The sequence below is a fragment of the Nipponia nippon genome, unplaced genomic scaffold (genome assembly GCF_047370975.1).
Source record: "Nipponia nippon isolate SJK-2023a ecotype South Korea unplaced genomic scaffold, ASM4737097v1 scaffold_1, whole genome shotgun sequence".
NCBI classification, from domain to species: Eukaryota; Metazoa; Chordata; class Aves; order Pelecaniformes; family Threskiornithidae; genus Nipponia; species Nipponia nippon.
Genome location: NW_028262290.1, coordinates 55,921,106 through 55,948,731, shown reverse-complemented (window position 1 = coordinate 55,948,731; position 27,626 = coordinate 55,921,106). Strand labels below are relative to the sequence as shown.

At 38.4% G+C, this 27,626-nt stretch overlaps 1 protein-coding gene across 11 annotated transcripts in view; it reads right to left on the bottom strand.

Moving 5' to 3' along the window:
• PTPRM (protein tyrosine phosphatase receptor type M) overlaps positions 1 to 27,626 on the bottom strand; it is a 499,983-nt gene that overhangs the window by 17,064 nt on the left and 455,293 nt on the right. For all 11 annotated transcript variants that reach the window (XM_087756312.1, XM_087756322.1, XM_087756360.1 and 8 more), the window contains 2 exons: positions 17,006 to 17,103; positions 4,546 to 4,662 (listed from right to left, as the gene is read on the bottom strand). In XM_087756312.1, the coding sequence (XP_087612438.1) occupies positions 4,546 to 4,662; positions 17,006 to 17,103 (215 nt within the window). The remainder of the gene's footprint in view (positions 1 to 4,545; positions 4,663 to 17,005; positions 17,104 to 27,626) is intronic.

Below are 27,626 nucleotides of genomic sequence, written 5' to 3'. Positions count from 1 at the left end.
GAGCTTTCTCATAGCAGGAGAGCAAGTTCAAAGGTTATATATCAACTGGTTTCAAAGCCTTATAACAAAACTGAGTAATTTAGCACTAGATTGGTTAGAAACTTTTAGCAACAAGATAGATGCTCATCTCTATATTTAAGCATGAGGTTGATTTGAAAACTGTGGCCTTAAGATGCATGCCACGATCACAGAACAGGTCAGCAGCAAGGCCGTGAACATATAGCATAGATGACATTTATTTCCCACTGATCTCCACAGGAGTTTTGCTGCTGACTTCAGGGAACTACAATTTCAGCATCATTTTCCTTATTTTTTGTCTCCTTCATTGGTCTGAAAGAAATAGCAGAATAGTAAGAAACCTTTTTGCACCTCCAATCATAGGGATTGCGTTTGTAGCCCTCCACATGCTCACCCTTCAAGTGATTTGCCACAGTCTACAAGGGCATGGATATGGTAAGACAGGTATGAATGAGAAGCCGATCGTGTAAGTAATTTCCCATGTGAGCTTCTGGAGCAGTCTGGATATCAGAGGTGTGTATGCTAAGTTTGATTTTTTTAGTGCTTGTATTTCCCCTTCCCCCTCTAAAAGTGTAACTGCCAGTATTTTATTCTCATTAGAAATCCACAGACCAGAGGCCATCATACATATTTCATAAGCAAACAGCAAAATTATGACATATCATGTCTAGGCTGGACTAAATGTCAGTGATATTAATAACTGGTAGTTTACAGTTTTTCTTCTTAAAGATCTATTTCCCTTCTTGAGCTGGTTTGCATATAAAAGGTCTAATTCTTTTTGCATAATGAAGTAATATAAACTTCCTAATTTATTGCTAGCATGCAAACTGAAAGAGTCTGGGATTGTCAATGATTGAGAAATTTTGGCTGTGCCAGTGCTACATGACTTGAGTGGGCTTGGTGTATCTTGGAGTCCTGATGCTCTAACAGCTCAAGCTGGGGGTCTGTGGAGACTGAGCATCTGCTCAGAGGAATAACCACACTCATCGCCCGCGGATGCTGACACACAAAAAGGCAGGCAAGGGAGAAGATGAAGAGCGTATCTGACACTGGTGTAGACTGAGGAGATCACACCCTTGCAACAGAAATAACCTTCTATCCTAAAAACTAATTTTAAAACATATTAAAACCCAGGAACAAAGTAATTTGCATTTTAAGACACTCTAGCAAACACATTCAAATACAATTTGGTCTCTGTACTCTGGGGATTTTAGAGTGTGTTAGTTAACACAGCTTTTTGCTACTGTAAGCAAGGTCTCCAACTCCATAAATAGCTGTGTGTAGGTGGGGTATCCATGTCCCAAACACTTTTATATTGCTCCTAACAACTGCCCACAATCCCCTAAGAAACAAAGATCCCATACAAAAAGTAATGCCATGAATATGCAAACTGAGGACTGAAACGAGTACCCCACACAAATTCTTCATGCTGTACGCAGTCTTGATTTTCAAGCAATTTACAACAAGTAAACTGCCCCTCAGAAATGCTGTGCCCAGCTGTTGCACCAGTCCGGGTATGTCCTGTGTATCCTGTGCATTAGTTATGAAAATGCTGTTTGTCATGCTGACTGCATTTTTGTCTATCGTTGCTAACACTCAGCTACTTAGAAAAGATTGTACATATAGGGTACTTTTATAATGAGTTTGCTTATTATACCTACAAAAGAACGATTTTCATGTCTGTAGCTTCCCCGCTGGTTTCTAAACCCAAAATAGCAACACAACTGCATGAATCAAAAGCATATGCTCAGCTTGGAAAGACTGTATTTTTTACTTTTTCTTTCATCTGAAACAAACAGAAAATGGTGTACATTGCTAACAAACCCTAGGATGTTAAAAAATGTAGACCCTAATCCTACAAATACTTATGGTGATGCTGTATGTTACTATCATCTGAGTAATTCATCTGAGTTAACTGCTGTGCTGTAAAGGAACTGCTCCAAAGGAACTGCTTATGCATACAATGTAAAGCGCATCTAGGAAGTGGTTTTCAGAATCAGAGTGTAATTTTGGGTTCAATTTTCTTAGCATTATCCCCCTACTCCTCAATAATTACCAAATAGCCATTTAAAAAAATAAAAATAAGTGATCAATTTATCTCCAAACAAATCAACTCCTAAATTGTATTTTAGAAGTAGGTATGAGATGTTCATCCACAAATAGAAAAGATGGTCAGAAGGGACCTCTGGAGGTCTCCAGTCCAACCTCCCAATCAGACTGGGTCTATAGCCAACACTAGATCAGGTCACCAGTGGCTCTTTCCAGCTGAGCCCTGATGACCTCCAAGAATGGAGATTCCACAACTTTTCTGGGAAACCTGCTTTAGCACTGCACTACCCTCCTCCTGAAGGAGTTTTTCCAGTGCAAGCCTTCCATGCTGCAACTTCTTGGCCATTGCCCCCTGTTTTACCATCCATTACCATCAAGAAGAATGAGGAGAATTTGGTGCCCCTGATTTTCTTAACATCTTTGAGGTAGTTGCAGACTGCAATTAGATCCTCCTTACCCCTCCTCCTCATCTCTACCACACTGAACAAAGCCAGCTCTCTTAACCTCCCCTTGCAGCTCGTATTTCCTACATCCGTAATCATCTTGGATGTCAGCTGTTGTTCCAGGATGTCACAGCCTGTACAGGCACATGGGGTTAGTCCACCTAAGGTGCAGAATTTTGCATTTTTCCTTGTTGAATTACTAAAGTTTCTGTTGGCCAAATCTTCAAGTCCTTTGGAACTGAGGCTCCAATGTTCAGCGTTTCAACACCACCCTTCACTTAATTATCTGCAGATTTGGTTAGGGTGCAGTCTGTCTCATCATGCAGCTTGTCTGGGAGATGCTGAAAAGTATCAGTCCCAGTATATCAGAAATATAAACTTGAGAGAATTATGGTGGAAGAGATGTACAGACTTGACCTTCCAGTACCATTGGAAGAGTTAAAAAATATGGAAAATAGGGTAAAACCAATGTACTTTCCTCAAACTACACTGACATTGCTTTTAGAGACTTACTGAAAAACTACCAACTATTAAAAAGCAGTGTCTAAATGAAATCTTTTCAGATGGAGATTTTTTTTAAAGAAATAAAATGTTTAGTGCCTTTTATCTCTATCTGTTCTAATGCACTTATTCAAGACAGTTTGGTTATGATCAACTGTAAAATCCTCTAGGTCTTTTTTTCCAGTCCCAGTTAAGAAGTGAAAAGCTAACATCAAAGCATGGGCTTAAAATTTGCAGAATAGAAATCAACCAGTGCTTCATCTACTTCAAAGTGTAGTCACTGTTTCTCATCTGTTTATTAAAAATATCTAAATGCAAGGAAACAACAGGCTTGAATGAAGTCGATGTACAATATGTATAGTGGTAAACATGATACATAGTTCATTCAAACTGCGTAATTCTGTTATCATTACCCTCAGGTTGAAGTATTGATGCATATTTAAGTATTAGATTGAAGAATAAAAGAGGAAAGAACCTAATTCCTTTGTTACTGTGGATGTATGTACAGAGACCCTGTTGGGCCATCTTTTTGGCAGTTTCATCTACCTGGTGCAGGATTCTTTGATGCAAAAGATTATGTTCTTCAAAACTATAATTGAATACTATTTCATCATTAGAGAGGCCCACTATATCACAGCTACTGCAACTAAATAAGGAGTTTTCTAAGCTAATTAGTTGAATGGAGATACTCATGGAGATACTGGGAGAACACTACTTCTGTGTGCCATTAGGAATATCAAGTCCTAGAAACAGGCCCTTTCCTCATTGTTCTGCAACTCAAATGAGTCTTGATAAACACAATTAAAACACTCCTGTCCTTTAATGAAGTCTGAATAAAACCCCTGAATTAACACAAAATGCATAACACACTTCAGCATTGACTGACCCTGCTTGTTCTCACTTTCAGTTAGTACCTTATTTGTTAATTGTATGTTGTGTATAAATTGTGAGCTGTTTGGGTGAGCTACAAGATCTAGTAAGCATCAAACAAATTAATGGCATTACTCTAATAAACAATAATACAACACGCTGATTGGAACTCTCCCTATAAAGACGGATTCCACATGAAAAGTGAAATTGCCTTGAGAAGAAAATTAGTGTGTTTCAATGATGTCTCTGCAGACGAGGAACACACTGGCCCAACAGATAACAGTATTCTCCACCATGGACTGCTGAATAATGGTGCATGCAGCCTCTGGTACAGACAGAAAATGATTGCGGGGAACTTAAGATGGGAAAACAGCACAAATGTGTTTTTCAATTGATTGCTGGGAGGGAGGCTTCGATTTCTCCTCGGCAAGGAACATCAGTTTTTCTAACTCAGGCAGGGGCCAACAGTGATGGAAAGCGCAGAAAAGTTGCTGCATTTAAAGAAAAACACAGTTTACCATAAGAGGGCGGTAGTTGTTTACCCAAAAAATAGCTACAAAACCGGGATGTCAGTCAAAAGATTTAACTTTCCCATGTTGAATCTGTATATAAGTTATTTAGGCAGATACCATTGTATTTAAGAAAACTGAATTTGGAAACTCACCTTTTCTACTGCAAATGTTCGAATCACATATTCAGCCAGGAGCTCTGTTTCTATTAGGGTAACTTTAATGTCTTTATATATCTCTGTGTCATCTGGCCAGTATTTGCAGCATTTGACCTTTAAAAAATACAAAAGAAATTAAGGTTCATTTATTTTAGAAGGTTCATACTGAATCTATTCTGTATTCTGTGCAATGATTTCTGTTCTGAAGTGCAATCGCGCAAAACAGTCACATTTCCTACATGTGGAAATGATTAATGTTTAAGGGACATCGCCTCTTCTTTTTTTAAGACATCTTTCAGAGTTGCAGGTGAGATTTGTGTTGTGGTTAGTAAAGTAAGGCAAATTTGTACAGAGCACAAGGGATCTTTATACCCTGCACAACTCAGTTACAGTAACTCTTCATTTCCTATGCTTTCCACCGTAGGGTGTGCCCAGAGGGACAACTACCACCAGAAGGTTTTTTTCCCCAACCTCTTGTTGGTGATTTGTCTCAAAAATATCTCCCTACCTTCTAAAATTAAAGTGTGCTTTTCAGACAGGGAGGATCTTCTCTACTGTTAGAAAAGCGTTTTCTCAGATTAACTTTCCAAAGGAACTGATGAGAGGTCAAATGGCAAAACTCAACACTTGAAGTCAAGAGATGAGTTTTATGCCTGGGCTTTAACACCAATTCACTAGATGACCCCAAACACTATGGGTGGGATTCATCTCACTTAGCTCAAACTAAGATGAGTAGGATGAATGCCTTCTAGAGGTGCCTTTATTTTCGTTAACTATGAAGAGAGTCTAGACGACTGCCTTCACCTAGGTGTTTGGCTTCTTGATGGCTAAGGTTAGGTGAGATTAATTACCCTTTCCTCCATAGTGATTTCACTTGGCTTCTGGAGCTGTGCGTTCTTGACAAATTTATCCTGGGATATGGAGATGGAAAGGTGGGTTTTGTGAACTGTATTTCAGATTTTCTGAGTCCTGGTGTGGTCTACGTGGGATGGACTTCACAGTATTTAACGTATTCAAACGTGGACTATTATTCTGCTATTTTTAAAGTGGGCTGTTGTGGGGACTGTATATGATGATGCAGATAGCTGACAGACTTAAGAATTTTCTCTTCCTTCCCATTTGTGTGGACAAGGCGGTGAGTGGGGAAGCTAACACATTACTTACATATCTTGGTTTTATTCTGCTCTATCACGGTAATAGCTGTGCTATCACCACTGCATCTGGCCATCGTCCAGTAGTGCAGGACGTGCTAGGAGTAGCATCTGTTACACATCTGCTGCATGGAATGGTTTCTCTCTTTCTCTCACCAAAGGGAAAATTTAAAATGGATCTTTTAATACATGTAAATCTACTGGTTTACTTAAATATACACTTAAATGGGTTGGGTAAAAAACCCAAACACTTCAAATATTCAATGGAAAACTGATACAAAAATAAAAAAAAATTAAACTTCACAACTCTTAGAGTACTTCTCAATCCCATTTTCATGCCAAAATATTTGGATTACTATCATGTCTAGTCTTGAGCAAAAGGTAAAATTGAAGGATGCGTGTATAAGCATACAGTGAAAACTGTAAAGCATGATTCAAATGATTTATTTGTTCAAACTCCAGGTTCAGTATATAAAGGATTATGCAGAGAGTCAAACCTTGTCCTGTCAGGCAGAAGAAAATACTTTCCTCAGAATTCGTTACTAGTGACGTAGCCAATAATAACGTACAACCCCTCTTTCCTGACTGGACAGAAGAGAGGTCTTGCCACACCGAAGTGGTAATGTCAGCTGATAAAATAAAAAGTTTATCAGGGCAGGGTCAGTAGTTCTGACCCTTTTTCTGACTCTTTAGTGAGATAAATCTTAATAGAACTGAGTTGAAGGGCTGGAAAAACACAGCCCCACATCAGGATCCTCAGAGAAAAAGAGTAGCCTGGTCATAAGCCCTGGCTCCCCGCCACAAAATTATACAAGCACCCTAACAGCTTATTCCTGCTTACACAGCTGATGAAAAGCTCCTAGAGCAGAGCTGAAGTGCAGGTAGCTATAAGCAGGTTTTTATTTATTTCTCTATGCTTGTCTTCAGACCTAGTAACCGCATTAGTATTGGCTAAGAAAAATTCTTTATATTCTTCACATTTCACCTGGTATTAAGCATGGTTTCAGGACAACTGGCAAGCACCAGGTTATATAGTTCCCTTCCGTAGCGAGAGGCTTGGAGCTGGGACACTCATTGCAGTGCCTAGCACTCCTGTACCGAGGCAAGGGTAGCAAGGCTGCTGCCCGCACCATGCTTACCAGCCAGCAAGCTGACAGGGCATCTGTGTGGATGAGAAGGTTTCCACCAGCCAAGGGCCAAGCTGAGGGACAATCCCAGGGTGCCTAAACTGCTGGATCTCTGGCAAATGCCTATTAATCTCCAAAGCATATCTATCAGCTATAAGCAATGAACAACCATTTCAAAAGCATTAAATGTTGCTGTGAGCAGTTTAGTGGTTGCTGCTATATATCCATTGTTGCATCTACTTGATATTTATTCAGGTCTTGTCTTGTTTGGATGTATTTCCAAAAACCCTCTGATAGAAGCTAAGTGAAAAACACTGAATGCTCATTGTTTTGTCTGTGTTGTTAAAATAAAACAGAAAATTCACATTGTTCAAATCCCTGAGGCCAGCAGAATGACCCTTTCATAGTCATTGCCAGGAACTCTCTGAAACAGGGTTTTCCTACCTATGACTAAGATAATTTTTCGGCTCTCCATGCAGAATAAGGGAATTCACACTACCTCCAGACTGGAGCAGCCCACTGACAACCTCATCTCCAGAGCTGATTCCCTTTTCCTGCCTGTTCACTTATCCTTTCCATAGGTGGAACCTGAAACGCATGAAGACGGCCAACGCACGTAGGAAGGGAGCAGCTGCAGCGGTGATCCTAGTCACAGCACTACTGATCAGCATGTCTCTTTGTTGCTAACTTTAGCCTTGTTTCTTTCTGATGGATGCCTGCCATCCTCAGAACAGCTCTAGTTTAGTAAAATAAACAATCGGGAAAAAAAACCCAACCCTGGCTGAATTAAATTGCTCAGCCTTGAAGGAAAACATGTCTGTTTCTAACTTGGTAAGTCTAGACAGTCTGGATTATGACTAAGAACTACGGACGTTTAGTAAGACCAATTTAGAAGAGCACAGTCCCCACCTTCTTATGCCTCAACTGTTGGATTTGCTTTCACTCTTTTTTTAAACCTTATTTAAGATGATCCAGTGGAATAATTAGGGAAGCATTGGGGGATGCTGCACAGAAGTTATAGCCTTCGTGCCTCATGCAGCTTGGGCCCGCCGGGGATTTCTTACTCTGCTGCACAGGGGATTTTGAGCACGGAGCAGATTGGAGCTGAGCAGAAGGATCCATGACAACACAATTTCCTGAAAACACTCCCAAGTGGAATAGGGGCTGTAACAGCTGTGGGAACAGTGCCAGAGCCGCAGTCAGAGCCACAGACCAACACTAAATGATTCACTCCCTGGGAGGGGGGGAAAAAAAAAAACCCAACCCAACTTTTCCTTTTTTTTTTTTTAAATTCAGGCTTTTTTCCTACTTTTGGCTCTTGTACTGCAATGTTGCTGCACGTGCTGAGCTCTAGACATGGGAACTCTGTGGACTCCTGATGAGCCAAAAGTTAAGTAAATGCTTAAAGACCAGTCTCCCATCTCCTCCAGGACCTCTCAAATAAATGCAAAGGTGTCTTAAAGACATAAGTAGATTAAATAGTGTAAATCAAAATAACAGTTATAAATGTTTATTGGAGCGGGGCCTTTATTTACACTAGGAAAGACAATTGCAACAAAATATAATATGGTTTTACTCATCAAATATGAGAAACACTACTGGTAACATATGTTTGTTCATTTTTCCTTTTTAGCACAGCTTTAGCTGCTGTGACTTGACGAATCTCTTTCCCTTTTTATAAACATTTGGTACACGTTTTACAAAAAAACCTACTAACAGAAGGTTTAGCTAAATAATTGATACATGAATCCAGAACTGAATATTAAATGCATTAGAGTTCTTTTTCACACAGTTGCTACCATAACAGTAAATATCGTCCACAAAGTAGAAAACATAATTTTGAAATCTCATCTGAGCAGAACTATAATTGAGAGTTTGTTCAGATACACCCCACGTTTATATCCTAAAGTGCCAAAAAATACAGATGTTCATCACAAGACGAGATAAAAGGGTGACTGCCAGAGACATAATGAAAATGCTCTGGTTTAATCTATTCATCCCAAGGTACACTGTCCAATTGTTCCAAACATGTTTATTTTACTAATAATTTTAGAAATTTGGAGAAGATGATTATCTACTTCCAGTCCCTAGCTCCATCCCGCAGCAAAATAGTCTAATGTGAGAAACTCAGACTTAAAAATGAAAGTGGAAAGTTGTTGTTGCTACTTCTAAATATAACAAACAATGTAGGCAGTGGATAGCTAATGAACACAAATTGTGACTTCCGAAGCTGTATATTTAGCCATTTGGCAATGTGACACATCTAGCTAAAGGCAGTATGAAAGCCAGGACAGTAATTCATTTACTTAGAGGTTTGGAATAGGAGGAATATTACAGAATTAATACGTGAGCTGGCTGTGAAATATACTTTGTAGTTCATACAGAACAGTTTAAATAACACTGATTATTCAAAGTTTCCAATTTCCTTTGATTCTGAAATATTCTTAGCAAAAAGGTGATATAACTGGCTATGCACTGCATGGATTGTCGTTAGTGAAAAGCAGTATTATATATTCTAATTTAAAATTAATCCTGAACTAAGTAATGATGATAAGTCAGACATAAATTTTGAAGTGAGACCTCTAAGATGTAAAATGAAAGAGCCAACCAAGCTCACTGGTGAAAATTTTTAACAGATTTTACAGATGTAGCTAGGATAATATCATATACTTTTATTTGGCTGACTTGAAGTAAAAGGATATCCAATAATTGAAAGTATTTTTATTTAAATACTTTTCAGACAGAAAATGTATTGTGATTTAAGAACATTTGATAAGTTATAAAACAACCTTTGACAGAAGATAAGACCCAGTCTTTCTTTTTTTCATTTTCTTTCTTTGCTTTTGAGCAAGTAGTCAGTTAGTTGATTTATACCTCATTTTACAGTTTTCTAAAAGAGGTATGGAAGAGGATTGAGAAATACAACACTTAAGATACTGTTTGGCACCATCAGATGAATGGGTCTGTATAAAGGCAGCCACAAGTCTTTATGTTGTTTTCAGCTCCCAGAGGGGGAGCGATGTGTCTATGAATTTTACTAGCTCAGTCTAACTTCTTCTAGTGACGACTCAGAGATGATATAATTCTCCACCTTCTGCTGCCCTATACTTGCCCCAGCAGCGCAATCCTAGGTTGCCTGGTGGATGCATTCCCATTCAACTTCTACCCAGAACAGCTGGCTTTCTGGACATGTCCAGTAGTAGCCATACACTAATGCTTTCCACCTGAGGGAATCAGTGTGATCCCTTTGTTCTTAAGAACCAGGTATACTGTTAGCATGCCATCAACTTGTCAGCTGGGATTAGATTAAATTAAGCTGACAGGCCAAACTCATGATCTGGCTGTACTTTGGCCATAAAACACAATTAGTCCAGGAGAATTGCTTTAGGGTAAAGGTGACCCAAGATAAAGCTATTGTAGCATTACTGTCTCCATTGCTAGTACCAACAGAAGAATATGGATTGCCTCTATTTCTTTGCTTATGTTTAGGCAGTTTTGTCTCCCACTGGTCATTAAAAAAGGCTGCAAATTAGTGCACCTTAGTACAGCCCTGGAGGAAAAGAGGCTGAGCACAGAGCACATGAGAAGGGTGGTCCCATGCCAAGATGAAGGATGGTTACAGGATTAGCTAGAGCTCCTCAAAGCCTGTCTTAATCCCTCACACAACTGTGAAATCATGGGCATATTGCTCAGATCCTGTGCTCTGAGGCCCTGATGTGCCTGCATTGAGCAGAACAGCCTGTGCTCTGAACCATACTTCCATTCCAAGAGCAAAATGATGCCATTAGTTGAGCTACAGAGCACCACCAAGTTAGTGGATTGCCTTCTGGCTCTAAAACATGATCATCTGATGTTAGGTTAGAAAGCTCTACATGTTACTTTACTGGGTAAGGTAAAACTGTGTCGGTGCCTCCAGGATACTTCTTCCTTCACAGAGAGACTGAGATTAATATCACAAGACTGCTGAGGTGAGGAGACTGGCAATGATGAAGCCATTTCGCTAGCCCCGACATTTCAAAGAAGAACTTGAAGCCCTTTTTGCAAACTGCACTTATACTTGCCTCCTACACCTTGGTAGCACTTCAGCAGCTAGCCCAACAAGGGGGTCGATAACATTTGTGTATCCTTAAACCTCTTTTATTTATTTCTCAAAGTGAATTATCTCAATTGGATTAGTGAGCATTAAGATATTAATCTCTGTTGATTAACATTCTTTGAAACGTAGCTTTTACTGGAAACGAGAATGTATCAAAACACTGAGAGCTGAAAACATGTCTGCTTTGAGTGACATGGGACAGTGCTGAACACTTGCAGGTTGATGTCCTGTTTGATGATGCTATCATTGCTAATCTGGGGACATCTTTATTAAATGATTGCAAGAGTCCTTCCTTCTCTTTCCTGAAGAACAACAGCTAATTTTTTCCCCTAAGGGCTCTTCCCCTGCTACGCATAATGAAATAATGCTAACTTGTTATTTCTGGTTAGAAGTATAGAAAGCTGAAATCTGTTTTGACGACTAGAAGGGTTCACTGACTTGAAAGATTAACAATAGTTCTAAATTACGATTGTTTTCTTTTTTTCTCATTGATACTCTGTAAAAGTTTAAACTCTACGCTATCCAACTAGAGATACTGGAATTACAGTGAAACCAAAAGTAAAACAACGGAATATCTAATAACATATATGTACATAAGCACAAGTCCCAGGTTTTCTGGGTAAACATGGTTAAGAAAAAAATTTTCTCTAAATGGAGAAGGACACTATTTATCAGTTTTAGAAACTGAGACTAGAATTACCTAGAGGTAGGGAAGGGTTTCATACAGCAACCTTTCTCCCTTTCATTTATAAAATCTGGTTTCTTTCTTTCAGTAGAAAAGTTAAAACGAAATCTTAGTCACCAGTATGCTTACAAACTCTTTGGCACACCTCCTAAGGAGCGCTAATGTCAGTATGCTGAACTAATTCCAATGTAGGTAATGTGGCTTATTGCATTTAGAGGCAGTTTCAATTAGATAGAGTGTTCTTCCATTTATACTAAATACAAATGTGCTCCTTGTGAAACGTGTTAAAGAGTTACTGTGTTTCACCTCTGCAATATCTCCGTAATGGGTAATCTGAATCTTAAATACAATTTGAATTTACCTTTGTTTATTAGAGGGTTCTTCTGCTTGGAAGATTCTCAAAACTTGTAAAATGCGTAAGTGCAAGCTTCATAATAGCCTTGTGTCAAAAAAATCCTTTTTTATTCTAAAAATAGGTGGCAAGTCTACTGGAAATTTCACACAGTTTTTATGTTGCTGGAATCTCCTATGAAGTTTCTGTTTGGTTCTTGCAGTATGTTTTCAGTAAGAAGTCTTTGGACAGGGCTTTATTTGGCAGTTTTTCATGGATGTCTAATGTCTGTCTATAACAGAAACAAATCATCAGGTAGACCTGAAGAAGATCTGGTTCAACATGAAGACTTCTGGATTTTGTCTGTTAAGGAAACATATTTGTAGCTGGTTTAGAAATGTTTCTTGAATGCTGACCAAGGCTGCACATCCTGAGCAAGGACCAAGCTTAGGCCCAAGCGCATACACATATGACTGCTTAGGGTTGGGCCCATGCAGAGTTTTTCCTGAGAGGAACAACTCTCTTCTGACAGATTTTATCTTACAACAGGGAAGGTTTTTTAGCCAGCCAGCAGCAAGGAGATATTCCCTTTCTGTCAGAAGACCTTTGTATGGGCCTCCTCACTGTCATGTAAACCCCAATACTTTTTTAAGCATGAAAAGTCAGAGCCATCAACATTTTTGCAGCAAGGCAGATGAGAGTGCCATGTACGTAGCATGTCAACCGCAGGCCCAGTAAAACAAGCAAAGAAAAACCTAAGCCACCACTGTGTTCTTTCTTTTTGCCTATGCAGATACAGCCCTGCCAGCCCCTGAGAGGGAAGAGTCACCCAGGAGGAGTGTGAGATGGCTATCAGGAAAGCACAACACTCCTGAGAGGTACGATGGCAGTGAGAGGCTGTGTCAGCTGTTGCAGTAGAGCTAAGGTGTGCGTGCAGGCATAGGGGCTATTTACCAGTCTATGGCTGACCTGATGTGTCACATCCATTCTGTTGTAGTCAACCTTCCCTTCTTTCAAAAAAAGGGTCTTTTGTGTGCTTATTAACACTATTAGCACTGGCTGTTTTCTAATTCTGGGTAATAATTGCGAAACTCTAATTACTGTAATTACTATGCTCCTGGGGTGAGGTTTTATTTTTTATAATTATTTCTAGTGATTTTTTTTGTAAATACTTTGTTATATTAAAAGCATGACAGACAATCATGAGTCCTTGCTACACATTTATATATCAACCACCTCCACTGAATTTCATCAGTGCATTTCACCATTTATTAATCAGATATTACTAAATTTCTTCTGCCTCAAGCAAAAACAAGGAGTGGGAGAGAAAGTGACTACTGACAAATGACGTGACATGCCAAGTTTGATTCTGCCGACCAAGTATTAGTACTAGCCCAATAAGAGCAAAGATGGAGGTGACAGCTAGATGGCACAACGGAATATATTCTAAATCTTCCCAGAATAACTCTTTAAGGAGGAAAGAAATGTTTCAATGTGTGCAAACATTGAAACACTTCAAGAAGCAACCTGAGACTTTGGCCAGTACATAAGACCTTGATCCAGTTCTCATTGCTTTCCACAGAAGGATCCAGCTCTTTCTTTTGGAGTCTGTACTCCAGAGCAGTCTCTTGGAGTAAGGAAGATGTTCTCTTGTGTCTGTTTCCTGATCGCCCCTACACTGGTGGGATAAAAAGTTTTGTTTCTTCTAGAATAATCCACCAGATTATGCTAAATCTCTCAGGAAAAGACGTCTGAAATTACACTACTATCTTCAGTTGCTCTAGCACTTACAAACACGAGCATGGAGGCCTCTTGCATTAATATAATCCAAAATACATTATTTTGAAATAGCTTGTGGTCACACTGATATATTTTTATGAGTCTTGGTTTTGCTTTTTACCTGTTAGTGTGTGGTGTGGAAAATTCTGATTCTTGTACTAAAATGTAGGTATATTATACCATTAATTACTTGTCATTCCCTTTCTGTGAACTTCATTGTGAGTGGAAAGTTGTTGACCCCAGCATGAAGAAAACAGAGACTTTTTTTAAGGCTGCTTCAAGGGCTGCTTATTTTTTTAGGTGTTTTATACAAGTTCTTATGTCAACCTAAGCCAAACTTAACTAAAAACCACTTCATCATCTGTTATCAAAGAACTGCTCATGCAACTCAGGAATGATTTTTCTAAATGACTGTGAGACCTCATTTAGATTTTTAATAAACAGTCACATTCTAATGAGGTCTTCATAAAACTGACTAAATATGTTTAGAAATCATTAGCTTAAATTACCGGTACAAAAGTCTCCTTAGGGAGCCCTGCAGATTTTGTGATAAGACTTCTGGCAGATGGATTAGTATAGCAGCACAAGTGAGTTCTGAATTTCCACAGCAGCAGTGTGAATGTGAGTGACTGGGTAACAGGCTACTAGATAAAGAGCTAAATGTCCCTCAGGTGGGTTCATTAAAGAGAGAAAACAATCAAAACACATTTCTGTGCCATTTAAATACCAGGTGCACAGCAGTCTGCAGGTGCCAGAAACATTGACAAGGGTCCCTTGCTGGAACACACAAGAGCTTAAAGGCATGCATGGTTTTGACAAGTACGCCTCAGATAATGACAGATATTGGCAGATGTACCCGGACCCTGCTGGAGGGTAATGCGGGGACTGAGTCATTTGCAGCAGGTGCTTGCATTAGGGACAGCCTCATGGTGATTCCTCCATCCGCAATTAAAATAGTCCTGATGCATAATGCTCCAGGGCAAGAAGCAAGTTCCCTAGTACTGATTTAATGACTATCCAGCCAGTCCTGGTAAACAAATACACATACGCCCCCTCAATGATTAATTCATGAAGGACGTACACTGTATGGCAAACAAGTTAAATAGATATTCCTCTTTCCTGAAAATATAAAGGAATTTTCTTTCTCGGCTTACAATGGGTCAAGAGGGTTAAAAAATAAAAATAATAAACCCCTATAAATCTTATACCAGCAATAGCAACTGAAATAGAAAACCTCGAGGTTGGGAAGGTTACACGGTTTGCCCTGCAGGAATGCTACCAAAAAGTCCATTAAAATCATTACTAATCAAGGTGGCACAGAGCTTGTGCTAGGGGTTGTGGGACAGATGGTGTGTTTGTAATATGCCTCCCTGTTGCTGATGTTTCCAGCTCTGGGAGCAGGACAGAAGCACCGACAGAGGAGTGACTGCATTGTTCTGTGGCTCATACGATCTCATTTCCATTAAAAGCTCATTTCAATTTCTGCTTTCTGATCTCACCTGTGTTGGCCTCCAGAGAAAGCGAGAACAAAGTCATTTCTAGCACTGCCAGAAACAACAAAGCCACAGATCTGTATCCCACTGGGACTTCTGCACCCTGAAGAAATCTGCATGGTGGCACAAACTGTTCCTTGCCGCTAAGGGAATGTGCTGCGTACCTAAAGGTTGTGAGTTGAGGCTGCCAACACTGGCACCAAGACTGGTGCCTCCCTGGCTGATACCTGACAGTTCACTCTAATTAATGTTTTCAAATACTGACTTTAGGAAAACAGTATGTGGTTTCATGCAGTGTGCTATTTTTGTTCTAAGGCTTGTTTATCCATACCCTGAAAACATCCCTTTTAAGTTGTGTGCTTGGGTACTTATGAATGTGTATAAAGCTTTAACGAAGAGGTTTGCTGGAGAGCTTCCTATTCTTACAAATCCATCCATTTTGAATTGATATGTGACCATCCAACTATTTCTACCTTCTTCCTCACTCAAGGGACTGAATTTTTAAAGCGGCCTCCGTGATCCTTTTTTGCCTCTGCAATTAGTCGTACATGTGTTCCTGCAGCAGGTGTTAATTGCAGTCACAAATCCCATCTTTTTTTATATCTAAAAATAATACTGGCACCCTATCTGTTGGCACGCTTGGGCATACAGGTATCTAAATGTTAGGATTTATATTAACAATTGACAAAGGACATAAGGAAGAATAAACTTGAGATTGTAAAACTGGACTCGCTAAAAAGGAGACAAGATCCGACACTTTGACTCACACCACGTGAACAGTGCTCTCTCTCCTCATGCCAGTGTCACAGGGCAGAGGGGTATCAGCCACTCCACCAGCGTCAAATTAAAAACATCTCTTAAAACCATGTGGCTCACACCAAGATATGTGCACTTGACTTCTTATTTCAACACTTAGATTTACAATAATTGCAGTAGCTGCAATAAAAGCAGTGGGTTTTTTTCACTCCAAATGAAAACTATATGCCCTCTTCCCAAGCAAAATTTTCTTGAAAAAAACATCCCAGATGAGAACTAAGACACCAGTATAGAGACAAAGCAGTAAATTAAAAGACTCAGTTATTGACGGTTGGGAGAAACAAAGAAAATGGTTCCATTCAATACTTGTTGAAAACAAAATTAGCCATAATGACTTGAGTAGGAGGCCTACTTTAGAAGTTGTCAAGCAAAGAAAGAAAAGTGCACAGTATAAACCAGGTAACTCAAGCTTTCCTTTACTACTCAGCTCCTGAAGAAGACCTCCTGGTCAACAAATTTAGTGTACAAATGAGTAAAGCTGATTTTTTTTCTGTTTTAGACCAGAAGGCTCACAGGAAGGAAAACCCAAACAAACCAGGTTGATTTAGACTAATATACTATGAAGAATGCGCAATTTCATAGTTCAACTACTTTTCTCAGAAATCCGTTTCAGAATTACTCCCCCTCAGCCTCCCTTAAAAAAAAAGATGACTCCATATCTTGTTCCGTAACCAATTCCCTGGTTTCCCTTAATAGAAAAGGTATGTCTGAGATATATGCAAAGATATGATGCTTTCCCTCTTTGGCAGTCTGTACAGAATGCAGCTTTATCAGTGACTTTTCCATTGTGCTAATGTTATCAAAGCCAAGCATCCAAGGCATGTTTAAAAATAATTGATAATGAACCTCTTAGCATAGGCAGTCATAAATATTTTATGTGCTATACTCAGTATATAAGCATTTTGTTGGTCTGCTATTTAATTTCCAAAAGCAAACACCTTGGAAGTCTTTCATCTGCTTAAGTACAAAAATCACTTACCCTTCCCACTTCTACGAGATTAGTAACCATGATTATGCTGGCTGTGTTTTCATGCCATACCATTCTCCAAAAGTCATATATTGTCTCTTGCATTGGTCCTGAAACAATAAATCAAAGGAAAGGTTACTATCTGAAAGTCTCATGATTGGAAGCTTGTCTCTGGGGAACTTTGCGAAATGGTGACTATACACATATATTACATATTACTATACTCATATTTTTCATTTAGGGTCAATTTCTTTTCTGTCATCCCACCTATCTGCATTTAAGTATTTTCCCCTGAAATAGTGCTCTGAAAGAAAGTTAGTTCTCCAGCATTTAGGTATTTATCTCCGTAATACCCAGAAGTGGACGTAATACCCAGAAGTGGAATTATAAAAAATGGATAACATTACTCTTTCTCTTAACAACTGGATGATAACCTAAGGAAGGTGTATTTGGAATTAAATGAGCCTCAACGGACTATGTGGCCTTTCCTGGCTTCTAATATTTTTCTTAGTATACACTATCTATCAAATTACCCCAGCTCCTAAATTGTACTTCCTGAAGTGAGTCAGAAGTTATAGGTTTTGCTGCAGTATATCACTTTGCAAAACAGCGGAGAAAGCGGTAAAGAACCCCATCATGCCGTGGCAGCCATGTCCTCTGCGGCGCAAGTCAAAACCAAGTCACTAGGCAAATAACATCACAGTTACAACATAACTTACTTAGAACCCAAGTTTAAGAAAAAGGATGGTAATAGTCTAAAACTTCCGATATTTTAAAATTTATTTTTATTTTCAGCAATTTCAAAGGATAATTTTATCATCCATACTTTGCATAGATCATTTAAAGAATTTATGTATTCTCCCCCTTACTTTCTCTTTTTAAAAATGCTGCATATATAGTTAGTTCCACAGGTTTCCCTATAGTCACTCAACTTGTCTTTACTTGCTTTGGTAGTTCACATAACAGGAGAAAAAGCCATTTAAAACAACAGGAAGCAATGAGTGTTAGAACACAAGAAATGTCAGAAGGCCGCAGAGTAGGAATAACAGCAGAATCTAGAACTACAGTTTCTGAAATTACCAAATTCAAGCTGATGTTGTGGCTACAAAACTGGACACCTGTTTTTTTTTCTTTCTTTTAATTTACAGCACAGAACAGTTGATACTTTTGTGAGATTTCATTCTGAAGTATGATAGGAGTTAAATCACCCTCTACCATATGGAAATTTACAATAAGTATTTCACTTCTACATAATTGTCCTGGATATGTAATACAGACACGGTCCGAGTGCAATTTTGAATGTCACAGTAAGATAATTAATATACATTATAGTGAAAGTTTAGCTTGCTTGTGTTTTAATAACATAGGATTCACTATAGCTTTTTGGGCAATTAAAGTCACAACAGCATTAGAAAAGTTTTGGGCCAACCTCTCCTACTGGTAGAAGGAAGGAGACTATTTTACTCACTGTAGGAAAATACTGTCTCTGTATAGCTCCTTCCTGCCTCTCAAATCTCAAACAAATATTCAGCAAAATGAAGGAGTGTAACTAAAAATAGGATTAGGGAAAGGCAGTTTTCCACAGAGTAGTGTCCTGGAAAGAGTCTGCAAGTTCATGAAACATTATTAAGATTATTTAAATTTGATCGAGGACAAAAAATAACAACACTATTGCTTCAAGAATCCTGATTCACAACTTGGTTTAATGGAGAAAATCTAAATGGCTCCACTGCATTCTGTCACCACAGGATTATGTGATGTTTCAAGATTGTTCATCCGAATATGTTTTTGGTAAAGCTGCAGGAAAGGTGAGAAAAGATCCTCTGCCTACACGGCCCTCTTCTTTTCCCCTTGCAAGAAGCCAAAATCTTTGAGAAAGTGAGGGGCAACGTAGCAAGTTTCTCTATGTATTATTTCAGTTTTCTTTCCTACAGATTCACTTGAGATACAAGATGGTTGGGCCTTACTTTGTACCAGTCATTTCTTTCTGACAGCTCTGGGATAACCTGCAACAATTTATTCCTGATTTTTTTTTCCTACAGATAGCATAATTTGTCTCGTGGTTTAATGATTCCCACATTTCAGATGCTGAAATCACAAATTACAACTGGGGAGAGACCCTAAACACTAATTTCTTTCTAAATATTTTGAATTTGTCATTCTTTATACAGAAAAAAAAGACAATAAATTATGAGAAAAATGAATCTTTAGAAAAAGTAATAGCATTTTTCAGGCCAGAGAAAGAGCTGAGCTCTGACAAGTCTTTCAAGCTTGATTCCAAATGTTCTTCTAGAAGAAATGTCCTATTCTGCAGTGCTGAGTATGCTCTTCTCAATTTTACTATCCAAATGATAAGACAATCATAATTAAAAGTGCTTGACAGGATTTCCTGCTCTCCTCAAGTATTCTGAAGTGTTTTCTTGCTTTTCCTCTCCAATTCTTACATGTAGCCTCCAAACTTATTTCACGTTCAGGACACTGAAAGGAAAAAAAACACCCGAAAACCTACCGTAAAGTCTCAAAAAGCAATTCTTTTCTACCCCATTTTTCTTTTCTTCTTGACATTTTTCAAATTATTTTCTGACATATGAATAAATTATTACTTGTCTCCAGCCAGAATTGAAAAGCATTAGAGGCTAGGTAGGGTTGGAGGATTTATTGTCGTGAAGAACTGAACAATTTTGTTCCAGAGACACGTGGTAGGGAGAGAAAGAGCTTATAATTGTTCTAAGCATCAACTTAACAGATGTGTGCACAATAGGCAGGAAGGTTATTCTCAGCAGTTGCCCCCTTGCGGGAGGAGAAGGTCTGAAGAGAAGATTCTGTGCTGCCTAACATTAAGCCTGCAGCGTACCCCATTAGCTACACAATATAGGAGTTGGTATCAAAGATTTCTGCTGTGAAAAAAAGAAATCAACAACATACTGCAACCAGAAGATGAAAAGCAAAGGAAAATAAGAGAAAGAAATCGACGCTCCAAACCCCAAGCTAATTAAATGCATTGTTGAAAAAACTCAACAGAAATGATCAGTTGTATATATCACAACCATTAGTTGTATTACTAGTAGTTGTTAGTTGCTGATCTGGGAATGCAAACATATTAGGAAATGGAATATCACACAGCTTTTAAGAATGGTTTAAACTCTTAAGAAGCTGCTTCTGTACACAGAGCTTTCTAGAGCTTCTATTTCTGCGTTTTATTGTGAGACCCAGTTCTAACAACTGGTATTGCTGCTGGGGTGTGATCAGTCTGAACGTGATAAACTAGCCCAGAATACAGGAAAAAGTGTTCAGATGTAGGAAAGAGGAAACAGACAAAGAACAAGTAAAACCTGAATCCTGAAATGTCCCCAGCACTTACTCAGATGGGACTTGTAAATCTATGGGTCATTTCTCAATTTCTAGAAAAGCAAGCAGCTTAGACAAGGAACAAATAGCTTCTAAAACCTTCTTCTAGAATAGAATGTCAAATGCACAAGCTAATGTTGGGTCCACCTGAGACCAAATTCAATGACAGATATTAAAGTTAGAAATGTGCAGAAAATCAACAGATACCTTTAAGCTCCAAAGGCTCCCCAGGGACAGTGCATGGGCAGTGGCAGCTGTTAGCATGTGTTGATAGAGGCAGCAGACCGACAAGATGCAAGACTTGTATCTGCAGCAGTTAAATTCCATCTTGAAAAGAGTGTAATAAACCTCCTTCCAGTGAGCAGACGTGCCCACCCCATGTGAGGAGGTGGTTATAAAATGGTCCCCTCACCTAATGGCTACTGCAGTTTCTAGTAGCAATGATAACTGTCTTCACTTTTTACTGAAGCAAAACTTGCTGCTTGCTGTTGTGACTGCCTACAGCTTGACCACTCAAGGACAACTAGCTAATATGCCTGCATTGAGGGAGCTGCATTTTAGCCCTCATTCTTTACTATGTATGATTCCTTCAAAATGAAGTTGAGATACAGTAAATGTTTTCTTATTAACAGATATGGCTGCATGGCAAAAAAAAAAAAAAAAGCCAAAAAGCAATGATTCCCTTTGCAACTACACTGTCAAAAACCCCCAAACCCATTATGCAGAAATTGTTCAAAATACACGCGAAAGCATACAACCAGAGATTAAAAAAAAAAAAATACTGGGAGAACAGACTACAAGCTAATAGATTAAAAAGTTCAAAAATTCGCCTTTTCCTAATGAACCTCTTAAATGGGACAGACTAGCTGTTAGTAGGATAACTTACAGATTTACTAATGCTCTGCCAGTCCAGTGATCTGATAATCCATAAGTGCGTGCTGTTTGCTCTTTTAACCATGCTGGGATTCAGAGGTAAGAACAAAATGCCCTTTCAGAAAAAGTTATGTAGAAAACTGCAGTTATAGGTTACTTTAAACTATAAATACCAGACTGCAGGCAAGGGAACATCTCCCTTAACTGAAATACATTTTTTCCCTACTCAATAAGGCAATGTGCCCAAGATTTTATCAACACGAATTTGCGGGTGCATCATTATGTGATCAGGTTTTCACGAGTGTTCAGTTCTGTCAGCCTCCCAGTTACCTCAAGGGAAGCTCATCGGTGGTCAGCAGCTCTGCAAACCTGGACGCCTCTTCGCGTGACCACGTGTAGACTAGGGAGTATAAGATTAGGTTCCACTTTTTCATAAAATAAAATAATATAAAATAAAATAAAATAAAATAAAATAAAATAAAATAAAATAAAATAAAATAAAATGTCTTGATCTTTCTATCTAAAATAGTCAGCATACTATAAAGAAAAGTGACAGACCCCAGTTGTGCTGATTTAGTCAACTAGCAAGATAAACTGCTACTTCAGTATTTTTTTGTAATTGCATCACCACTGCCACACAGCAGTACAGCTCTGTGCTGGCTCATCTCTACCCTCCTCAAATGAGCTGGTTTCTGAATGGAAGATATTTTGAAGATCTGATCAGTTGCTGATAATCTGATTTTTCAACAGCAGTCTTTACCATATGCTTGTTGAATAGGTCTGGTAGCATGCATTTAACTTTCACTCACCCTTCCAGGAGTTCTTAAGGGTTTAGTGCCTCCATGGAGGCCAGTGAAGTCCAGAACAAAGCTCTGTTATAAAAACTTAAAACACTCAGGCAGTGATCATGCAGTATTTCTGCAACAACTTCTCTCACAATAGGTTTAGACATTTGTTTTCTACCATAACATATACACTTAAATTGACTTTAAAGGCTTACACAAGAGTATGTTTTCATGGGCACAGTATGTGTGCTCCTATAAATACTGTGAATAATTTTTAAGTCTGAGATAAAACTGTGGTCAAGATATCATTAAACCATATGGGCCCACCACTCACCAATAGCTATCCAAATGCATACAGATCAGTCTTTCGTATTTTAAGGTGTCAAGAAAATAATGATGAAAAAGAATCAGGTCATATAACCTGGATGCTTCTCATGCTTTAATTAAAGCCCTCCCAAGTTTGTTCCAGAAACTAAAACAGCATCGAGGGTAAAACGTAGCCCCGTGCCATGCACCTATTCATTTTCCCTGAAGTCTCCTATAGACCTACCACTGTAAGAATTAGCACACTGAAAGGCAACAGATGTTTGTACTGGCAAAACTTGGCCATAAATGCTTCAGTGTTATTTATTAATTGCTGCTTTCTAGCTGTCATACTTCAGTATTAATTATTATTTGTCGCTTATGCATATCCCAGCCCTAGACATTTTGTACACTAAAGAATCTCAATGAAATTAAACAAAACCGCTGTAATGAGCTGAAAAAATACATTCTTGCTCTTATCACTTTATTTCATTTGACTTATAGTGTTGACTGTGATGACATTTGAAAGGCATTTTCTAATTTTAGCCTTACAAATATTAATTATTATGTAATCTTCAGCAGAACTATATTGTAATTATATAGCTATGCTGGCTTTTCTGACAAAACGTTCTTGGAAATCTCTCTTACCTTGGAAAAATACAAGTAAACAAAGCTGTGGATGAACTTCCAATGAGGTTGGTTCCCTATAAGTATGTTAAGCCCAAGCAAGGAAGACTGTGGCTATGGTTACTCTTATGTGAGGTATGGAAAAAACCTCTCTCTCAGTTTTAAACCTTATTTTAACTGATTCCTCCATGGTAGTAGAGTCAGAGATGGCGCAGAGAGGAGCCACTTGTAGAGGCAGTAATTAACTCATAGTCAGGTAAGAAAGAACACTATTTTCTAAGCAGGAATTCTATCACAACTTAATTCGCAAACAAATAAAAAATGTTCAGTTTCTCCTAACACTAGTTTCAACCCAGGCTTCACAATATACTGTGCATATCAAATATATGCAGAATCTATATTTGAGTTGTAGCCAGTCCACCATTTCTTTTTTTGGCCTTTTGCAATGATACCACCTTAAACGCAAAAAAAAGAAAACAGTATGCAGCAACACTATTCCACAGTAAGTCACCTCAGCTACACTCAGGTGGGTTAATCAGGACTGAGCTATGAATTTAAAATCTGTTTTTCATTATTTCCTCACCTTAGATGGATTGTCAATAAGAAACAGATCTGACTGAATCTTGTTAGCTTAACATTTCAGGAAAACGCTGCTTATAAAGCAAGCTGAAATGCTTTACTGGGACAAATCCTGCCCAGTGCAGCTACTGGCAACACAGAGGCTTTCTACTGTATCCTTTGCTCAGGAAAAACACAGCCTTCTCTCATTATCAGCCAAGGGACAGCACAGTGAATAGTAATTGGCTGATTTTCAAGCACAAACTAAATCCTACTTGCTTTGAGCTAGCCAGTCAGCAAGGCTGCACTTTACTATACATGAAAATTGGCTTTCACAAAATGAAATTTTCAAAGTGCTTTCAAGTCCCATTAGCTTTCAACGAGGCTTAGATTACTAAGTGACTGAGGTGCACGTAGAAATTTTATCTATAGCTCCCATGAGACTGACCAGTGCTTTGGCTGGCTTTCTATATTACCTCCTCCTATATTTAGAGGAGTCAGCACCAGACCTTTCACAGGATGAAGGAGAGGAGGAGATTGACCTGTAAATTCTCCATCTCTTTCCAATTGTAAAAAGAACATAAAAACATTTGGCCTGTAACGTGCCGTTTACAATGTACAGTAGTGATGAGCCATAGTCTTATTGTTTTATGAAATATACGTCTCACAGCTAGCTAAAATAAAAACAACCCTCCATTCTAAATTCCCAGTTTAATATAGAGATGCCTAAAAAATATATCCTTTGAGCAATGACAAAACTGATTATTCCAGAGAATTTTTTCTTTAAAATTACTTATTTCACAAAACTAGATAATCACTTTGAAAAGACATATTTTATAAGCGTATGTATATGCACATACACATCAACTATTGGCTAGAGCTGGATCATTTCTCTTGGCATTCGTCTGATCCTATTCTGCAGTGATTCTGTGGGTAGTCAGAAAGTTTTATGGGGATGTGGTATTTATTCTCTGGAATATCACATGGCATATTCTTTTCTTTATTGATACAGATCTAACTAGACTGGAACAGTGCACATCTCTATGCATTATTTTGTCTGCATTATGGTACCACCTAGAAATCCCAGTCCGGGACTGGAGCTCCACTGTAGCGGGAACCACATTACATATTAAATGCCCATGAATACACAAGAGGTGTTCATGCCCCTCGCAGTCACAATCCAAACACACCTTGAGAAACAACAGGAAGCAAGGTAGGGTTCAAATGAACTGAACAGGCTTGGTATAATATACAGCAGCCACAATATGCCAGCTCCCTAGCCATTTCTGAATAATCTTACCTGTCCCTGCTCCACATTAGTATTTCCACCATGTTCAGAAACAAGTCAGTGCTGCACTTAAATACATTTTAAAATCTGAGACCAGACTTTATTTGTGCACTCTGGGCAGGTACTATTTAAGACATTTTTATAACACTACAGCTAATGCTACCAGCTAACTTTCCATCTAATAAAGTGTTACACACTTATTGATTGACATTTCTCCACGGCTAAATTTCCAATACTAGCTCAGTTTGTTCTGTATCAACAAAATAAAATGAAAATGTCATATGATTTCCCAAAGAATAAATAGCACATTCCCGTAACACCTTTTGACTACTCACAGAAGTACTGCAGACTGGGAACAGAGGAACTGGCTGCACCAGAAATGGTCCAGATTTATCCAGTTAGCCTGAGATTAGGCAAAGCTGAATGGAATAAAAGCTCTGTACATAGTACAACCAGCCATGTATGTACCATTACGCTATTCAAGAAAGCTGCTTTTTCTGATCTTTACTGCAGGAAATTAAAAAACCCAACAAAACAATGTAGTTATAATTTAATGTATTTCATCCAGTATAATTGAAGAACTCTTTCTTTCATATAATTTGTTTGCCACACAGCGGGGATGTTAAATGCTTTGTTCCTCTCATTAACATTTTCTCAGACTGCGTAAATCCAGGATCTTCCAAATTTTGCATTACATGTAGCACTCCCGGGGGTTAGGGATCCCCTGGTGAGGGTTATGTGGGATACCTTGCAGGGAGTGTGTTTCAGTTTTTTCTGCTATGAAACAGGAATATTTTGAATAAGTGTAATCTTAACTAGAGGCCTTGATGTATTTTACAGCGGAGTGTACCAGCTACAGAGAAACAAAGCTGGACTCACTCGCACATGGACTCTGTTTCTGTCTATGCCCTACAGACATTTAATTGTTTAATTACAGCCAAGCATGTTGGGAGAACGATAGGGGACTCGTGGGAAACTGAGATACAGGTCCAAATTGATTCAGATCAAATAGCAACATGAGGTATTGGCTCTCCATCTGAGGTCACAGCTCTGACTGACGGCTTATTCCAGGAGCACTGAGCCCACAGTTTGAACATGAAGTGTCTTTGTGAAAGCAGTCCAACAGAAGGTTTCAGTTTAGCTGAATCAATGTTTTCCAGTAAGATACCTGTTTTAGTTTCTAATTTGTGCATTCTTCTCAATAAGGGTGACTTCCATCATGGAAATATAAATACCTATTAATCACTCATTCTAAATAGCCCATCTGAGCTTGGCAAGACTAAGAAACAGAATTTATTTTGTAAAAAACATGCTGCCTGCAACATTTCCAACTCAAAAATCTTAGGTAATTGACTTGTTGAACTGGGTTCTTCATATCAACTTGTAATGCAGAATCAATTTTGATGATGGATGAGAAGTTTAAGATCATTTTATCCCCTTCAGTAGAAGGTTCCTTAGGGAATGGACAAAAGAACCTAATTAGTCTTTCCCATTTCTACTTTCTATTTTCATGTTGAGTCAATCATAAGCATCAGGATGTAATAAAATCATCACTATTCTCTAGCTCAAAAATATGAGTTCATTTTGGCTACTTGTTTCTTTTATTTTTCCCCAAGGACCTTATTGTGAAGGAATGTTGCTCATGCTTGTGAGTAAGATATTCAGATGCTGTATTTTTTAAACTTGTGCTGAGAGTTGAAGTGCATTAACACGAACACTTTACCCAGATGAACAAACAAGATAGTTTAGTCTACATTAAAGCATAGGTAAAAATGCTAGCAAAACCAAATTTGTCATAATTGATTATCCCGATAGGTGTCTCATGAGTGAGATCTATCACTCACAATATATTTTCCTATTTAAGGCTGGAGAACTTTGGTACATTCATTTCTTCCTCAGTCATAGAAATACTCAGAATCAAACAAATATTAAACAGATCAAGATACATGTGAAGTTCATTAACAAATAAATGTGTCTTGGATATTTTTCCAAACAGATCAAGATACATGTGAAGTTCATTAACAAATAAATGTGTCTTGGATATTTTTCCTTTTAACTTCAAGATAATTATGGTAAAAATTAAATCTGCATGACAACAAATTCTCTCAGCAATATTATTTATTGTTATTTTTGGTACCACACAGGTTATTTTCACCACTTCAAGTAGGAAAGGGCAATGCTAACCTTTTAATACTATTTTTTATTATATTTTATGGGAGACCTCAGTATTTGATGTACACTGTAAACAAGGAAAGTCATTCTAATATGCAGAGTGTATTTGTGCATAGTACAGACACAGTAACATGAGCATGCTTGCAACAGAATGAGATTTAGCAGCAGCAGAGGGAATCTCCACAAAGTCTACATCTGAATATGCAACTGCATGGAAGAATACAGATGCATAGGGAAAGAAATTAATCCAATAAGCCTGTATCTTTTTCTTTCAAAGGCAGTGCTTCAAAATCACCCGGACTGTCATGTGCATTGGTGGCCGTATCAATATAGAGATTTCAGTGGCCACCAAAGAATGCAGAATAGAGAAAAGATGACAGGTTTCAAAGATTTGGATACGGTGACAAGACAAAAAAAAGCTGCCTTATTTGTTTCTTGATACATTTGTTTCTGAAATACATTCTGTTTGTAAATTTGCTACACACTTTTTTTTTCAGCAAATGAGAAGACGAAAAGCCTTCTTACACCTGCTGCCAGGCTTCCTCCAGGCTGCTGAAGACCAGCTGGAAAATAAACTTCGCAGAAAAAAAGATGCTTTGACTACATGATTTTCCTGACAAACTGCATTTCTCTGCTCCTTATTCTGCTTTAGCATTAGGCTTCACTGATTGACAGGCAT